Source organism: Lepus europaeus, chromosome 3, assembly GCF_033115175.1.
Source record: "Lepus europaeus isolate LE1 chromosome 3, mLepTim1.pri, whole genome shotgun sequence".
Classification (NCBI taxonomy): domain Eukaryota; kingdom Metazoa; phylum Chordata; class Mammalia; order Lagomorpha; family Leporidae; genus Lepus; species Lepus europaeus.
Window position 1 is genome coordinate 166837332 of NC_084829.1, and position 6395 is coordinate 166843726.

A 6395-nucleotide genomic window follows, 5' to 3' on the forward strand; every position below is an offset into this window, starting at 1 on the left:
TACTCTCAGGCACCCGAGCACACGCGCGGCGGCCCGGGGAAAGCGAGGTTGACAGGGTGACAAAATCGGAAACAGAGGTGGCCTCGGCAGCGCGAGGCGAGGCCGCTGGCAGGACGGGCGGTTTCTCGGAGCATGGAAACAGAGGCATAAGCCACTCCACACACCAAGGGCTCAGCAAGTCCTCGGAGCTCAGGGGAAGTTGGTTTTGTGCAAAAGAAGTTTTGAAATCTGTGCACTGTTTACTCACATCATGCACGGTTCCAAGACCTTTGGAGAGATTCCATGTGCGCGTGGATTTTTACAATTTTATGACGCAAAACAAAAGCACCTTTTAATTCTGTTCTCCATTCAGGCCCTGCAGTGCCCTTCCTATGGGCTGACCACAGTCAGCCGGTGCAGCCCCAGGAACGGCCAAGCCCGCAGGGCACGGGCACGGGCACGCGAGGCCCGTGGTGGTCTGGCGAGCTCACGGCCAGGCAGTCAGAGAAAGGGCAGCCGGCGCCGTGTGGGCCAGCATCCTGCAGGGCGGCGGGGGAGACAGGGACACCGCCTCGCGCCGTGGGTGCAGGGTGAGGGCGTCCGGCTGAGAGCAGGCCAGGCGGCACAGGGCAGGGCTCAGGTCTGAGACACCTTGAACCCATGACCACATCACGAGAGGTGCCTGCCCAGTGATACGTCCTGGATGATGGTGCCCACGTTTGCCCTCCCTCCCCCACCCCTGCACAGCCGCCTGGTGGCCCTGGGAACACAGCCGGCAGCGAGGGACTGTCACGACAGCAAGTCAGACGGCATTGAAATTATTTCACGTGAAACGCGTTTGTGTCGGACCCATGTGCTGGGTAAGATCGTGCCGTAGCTTAACAGGCCACTGGCTGATACTCCCTACTTGCCTGAGCTCAGGGTAACAGCTTTTACCAGCGAGAGTCCATCAGCAGGCACGACATGCTGGGAAAGTGCAACACACAGAACCCAGAGCAGTCAGAAGCAAAAGCGTCTAAGAAGCCTCTCGCCTCCGACCAGCTTTGCTCACGTCACGAGCACGTGGCTTTGGCCGCCAGCGCCACCTGCCACACAACAAACGCATCCTCCCCACTGGTGGCGTCTGATCGTGGGGACCAACGCGCATGGCTGCTGGCAGTGAGGGCGCTGCGCCTGTCCCCGGCTCAGCCCCGCCCCGCCCACCACTTGCCCTGGAAGCCGCTCAGGGGTCTCACCTCTCCTCCCCCCTTACTTCCCACTTTCCAGAAATCACCCACGTGTGCAAAACACAGCACACGTCCTGGGCAATGGGGAGTCGGCACGCGGACAGACGCTCCCTGTCCAGGTAGTGCTTCTGGGTCACCCGGTCACCCCGGCTGCATCGGGAGTGTGGGGGCAACAGCAGGCGCCCAGCCGTACAGAAGGGGCAGGCAGAGCAGGTGAAGAGAGGGAGGGGGGCAGCACCCCAGCATTCCTGCCTCGCTTCTCATTCTCAACACCGAGGGGCTCTGGGGAGCTTCTCGGATGTAGAGAATGTACGCACTGAACTTGGGAAGAGACACAGAAAACAGTGCCCACCAGTGAGGACTTCAGCTTGGTGCCTTTAGAGCACAGTATAAGTGCTTGAAAAACGAGCAACATAAGCACTCAAGAACGAGGTCTGCCTACTGCGGTCTTCTCCGTTTTGGGGGTGCTTTGCTCGTCTCGGGAGTCACTGGGCTCCTCTGGGTGAACGCAGAGCCTGAGGACTGCTCTAGTTAGGAATGCGACTCCAGCAGAGCCCAGGACCTGCGGCAGTGCACCTGTGAGGCGCCAGGAACAAGCTCGGTGGGAGGTTGCCCAGGAAGCCGGGCCCACCCCGCCCCCAGCCCTGCCCGGAGCCCCTCAGCACTCAGGCCACCAGGTTTTCTGTAAAGAGGGATACGGGGCCAACGTTGCAGCGCGACAGGTTGAGCCACCACCCGGAATCCCACATCAGAGTGCTGACTGCAGTCCCAGCCGCTCCACTTCCAACCCAGTTTCCTGCTAAGGCCCAGGTGCTTGGACCCCTGCCACCCACATGGGAGACCAGGATGGAGTTCCTGGCTCCTGGCTGCAGCCTAGCCCAGCCCTGTCTGTTGTGGCCATTTATCAGATGAAAGATCCTCCCCCCACCTTCTCTCCTTCTCTCTATCACTCTGCCTTTCAAGTAGATATCTATGTGTACATATTTTTACAGGGAGACACAATGCATGGTGCACAAGGACAACTTCCAATGATCTGGGAAATAGAAATAGATCACAACGGACAGAACCGGACCGGTCACGTCGCAGGACGCAGGCCAGCGGCAGTCCTGCTGCCTGTGAGACGCTGAGTTTGCAGGGGGCAGGGGTCGTATTTTTATAGCCCAGTTGCTTAGCACAACACACATGGTCCATGGTAAACTGGCTTTGAGCACAGAGTCAGCTGAGCAAATAAATAAAATAAGTAATTGAACTTCTTCTTCCATCGAGAGTTCAGCACCAGGATGTGGCCCAGGGACCTGCCCTGGGCCGCCTTCGGCAGTCCTGTCAGAAGTCCTCGGGCTTCAGTACCCTCCAGCCACCTGTCCCCTATGTAGACCGACCTTGCACTGGTATCTTACCCTGAGTGGATAATGGCGCCCTGAACTGCGCTCCCGGGGGACAGAGGTGACCCCAGCTGCAGAACTCTCGCACTGCGCCTCTCGAGGCCTGGGCGCTCGGCTGAGCTGGGAGCTGCCCGGGAGCCCTCCCCAGCTCCCCAGCTCAGGGCGAGGGGCCTGCACCGGGAGCGCGTTCATGGAGAGCTGCAGCTGAGTGGGCGGGCAGGTGCACAGCGGGAGGAGGAGCAGCACCATCCTGCCTCCACCTCACCCGGGCACGGGAGCCCCGCCTTGGCCAGTGCTGCCCGTGAGCGCGGGGAGAGCTCATCTCCCGCCTGTCCCTGCCCTTGCACCAGGAAGGGCATGGAGACTCCCTGCCAGCTACAAAGCAAAGCAAAGCAAAACAAAAGCCCTGCACGCTGCGAGCCACGGGGACGAGCTCGGGACCAGGCAGGACCAGCAGCCACCGAACAAAATGAAAAGCCTCAATGCCCGGAAATACCTTCCCCGCACCAGGAGCTCACAGCGACCGGCCGCGCCATCTTAGACTCCGAGGGCAGCCCCCCCTCGGAGAACTCATTGATCTTGTTTAACCCTGAGTGGCAGAGACTCCCGCGGATTCCACGGACCAGGCAGAGGCCAGGGCCTGGCCAGAGCCCGGCGCGGCTGATGCGCTGATCAGCTCACCCGGAGTTCTCTTTCAGGGAAGGCCCTCGAGGGTGACTATGAGTTGCAGAGAGCACACTCCAAAATATCCCTTCGTCCCCTTTTCAACATTAAAATAACAGCGCCCCTCACAGCCGGCCTCAAGCACGGTAAACTCCCCAAAGGCTAAGGTCGGTGACAGACACACCTGCTCCTGTCGCTCTGCAACATTTTAGGAGCAGGTGGCAGGCAAACCATCTGCTTCCCTGGCCTCTACGTCCTCATCTGTGAAATGGACAACTCCGAGGCCCGTGCTGTGACACAGGGGGCGAAGCTGCCACTTGCAACACGGAGTCCCGGCTGCTCCACTTCCCATCCAGCTCCCTGCTAATGCACCTGGGAAAGCAGTGGACGACGGCCCCTGCTCCCACGTGGGAGGCCAGGATGGAGCTCTGAGTTCCTGGCTTTGGCCTGGGCCAGTCCCAGCTGTTGCGGACATCCGGACAGTGAAGCAGCGGCTGGAAGACCTCCCTGTCTCTCCCTGTCTATGTCACTCTGTGTTTCAAATAAATAAGAGATGGACTGCTGAATGAGGCGATGGCCACACCTCCCAGCTGGGTGCGGGGCTCCTAGGCAACGTCCCCAAAGCCCCCAATCAGAGCTTCCCTGGGTGGGGGTCTCACAGCCCTGAGGCTGCCGGCTTTCTCTGGCACGCCCTGGAAGCATGCGAGGGAGCCAGCTTCTCTCCGGAGACCTGGGAAGCTGTTGTGCCAGGGTCTCGTACCTGACCCGGGTTGCGGCCGACGCCTACAACGTGACTGGCTCTGGAGTGATTTCCCCGGTAATCCGAAATTCATACACCACTTCCAAAAATGACAGCAACGTGGCTTCCCATACGCCGGGTTCTAGGGACACGTCAGGCCTGGGTCTCTCCCTGAGGGCCTTTTGCATAGAGACAGCAACAGAATGCCTGTGTACACCTTACGCTACTTAAGAAGTTTCCTTAGATACAAGCTCTCCACCAGTCCTCCCGTACTTTCCGTCCCAGGCCTCACCCTCAGGCTCTCCCAGGTCAGCCCTGCTAAGCTTTGCCCCTTCAGACCAGGGCTCTGAGGCCTAGGATTGGTCGGCCAGGCTCTGTGGAGGCGCCCAGGGCTTCAATCTTGCGTTTTGGGATCTGCGGAGCCCGGAGAAGGCTGGGACCCATGGCCGGTTCTCCACCCGTGCAGAACGAACTCACTGAGATTTCAGCCAGAGCCTCGAGGTTCCAGTGGGTTCCCCCAGGCTACAGCATGACGGTGGTGACACAGGACTCAGGGATTTTACAAACACCCGGTGTCGGGCAGCCGGGTCCACCGTCTGCCTCTGCTCCCAGCACGGGCGCCTTCCCAGTCCCTGTGACCTTCTGTCATCCAGTGGCTCATGCGTGGGTTCCAGGGGCTTTCACGGCCAAGAGCGCTCCCAGCCCCTGTTCCCAGCGCTTGGCCCTGTGCTGTGGGAGGCACCTGCACCGCCCAGGTCCCCACGTCCTGCCCGGCTGGGAGGCACCTGCACCACCCAGGTCCCCACGTCCTGCCCGGCTGGGAGGCACCTGCACCGCCCAGGTCCCTACGTCCTGCCCGGCTGGGAGGCACCTGCACCGCCCAGGTCCCCATGTCCTGCCCGGCTTCTGAGCGGCCCTGGAGGCAGAAGGAAGGGCACCGGCCGTACAGTGGGACAGGACAGGCACGCCTCTGGTCTGCAGGCGGACACTGCTTCCAGCTCTGTCCTCGACTTTGGACTCTGGCGTCTGACCCTCCTGGGTCCAGACGGACAGCGTGTCTGGGACGCGTCTTACCCCCGCAGCCAGCACAGAACCACGCTCGGGCCCTGGGGCGGGGCTGGGCGTCGCGGTGACCACACAGAAACTTCGTAAGCTGGCGATCCCTGCCTCTCCGACAGCCACTCCCCGGCGCTGTCACTGTCACAGCCCAGCGGACAAAGGCGCCCGAGCAAGCCCGTGCCATTGTTCTGGCCGAGCGCACCGCCGGCCGGCTCTGCAGGCCGAGCCCGGGCCCCGCGGCTCCCCTCCAGCCCGGCTCAGTATTCTGCCACCCAGGGCATGGATGCCGCGCCCTGGGCGGCGGGCGAGGCCGGCACGATCCGACCGCTGGATAAAAACTCGGCACAGGCGCGGCGCCGGCGACCTTGCAAACCCGAGACGCCGCGCCGGGCACAGGCTGCAGAGCCGGTGCCGGGTCCTCGGGCTCCGCGGATCCACCGCAGGCCGAGGCCGCAGGGCTCCTGCGTCAGGCCCCGGCCGGGGTGCCCCGCGCCGGCCCCGGCGGCCGCTGCCGAGCGCGCGCTGATCCCGAGAGCGGCCGCGGCCCCAGCACCGGGCATCCCCGCGAGGGGGCTCGGCCGGCGCCGCACTGCCCACCCCCGGGCCCCTGCACGCGGCGGCCACGTGGGCGCCAGGCGCCCGCACAGGACGTCCCCTGCTCCGCGCCAGGTCCCCGCCGCCACACTCGCTCACGCAGCCGCCGCCCGGGCGCCCCTGCACGCGCGCTCACCTCGAGCCGGCTCAGGCTGGCGCTCTTGGAGCGCGACTTCTTGCGCAGGTACACCGAGAAGAACCTGCGCACCGTGAACTTCTTCATGCTCAGCTCCATCGCCCCGCGCCCAGCCGGGAGCAGCCGCAGAGCCGAAGCACGCGCATCCCCGGCGCATCCCAGGCGCGGGCGGGCGGCGCGGGCGGGAGCCCGGCGCGGCGACCCTGGGCGCGGGGCGCGGGCACAAAGGGCAGGCCGCGCCGGCCACCGCGGCCGCGGCCCCAGGCGCTCACCCCTCCGCCTCGGCCTCCAGCCCGCTAGTCCCAGCCCCGGGCCGCCCGGGCCCGCCCACCTCCCCGCCCGCCGCCACTACAGCCAACCAGCGCTCGCCAGCCTGCTCCGCCCACCGCCGCTGTGGCCAATCAGCGCCCCCGCCGCTCCGCCCCAGGCTCCCCACTCCTCCTCCGCTCCGCCTTCTTCCCAACTCCAAGCCGCCCCGCCCCGCCCTCCACCGCTACTGCCAACCAGCGCCCGCCGCCCCGCCCGTCCCGCCCACCTTAGCCGCCACCAATCAGAGCCTTCCTCCCCGCCCAGGGGTGCCCCGCCTTCTACGCCACCTCCAATCAGCTCCCGCCGCC

General features: G+C 64.3%; 1 protein-coding gene across 1 annotated transcript in view; it reads right to left on the reverse strand.

The window, feature by feature from the left end:
- The window catches only part of RPS6KA2 (ribosomal protein S6 kinase A2), a 142658-nt gene extending 136724 nt beyond the window's left edge, over positions 1-5934 (reverse strand). Inside the window, exon 1 of the mRNA XM_062187027.1 lies at positions 5779-5934. Within this exon, the coding sequence (XP_062043011.1) occupies positions 5779-5877 (99 nt within the window). The 5' untranslated portion in view covers positions 5878-5934. The remainder of the gene's footprint in view (positions 1-5778) is intronic.
- Between the last annotated feature and the right edge of the window lie 461 nt (positions 5935-6395).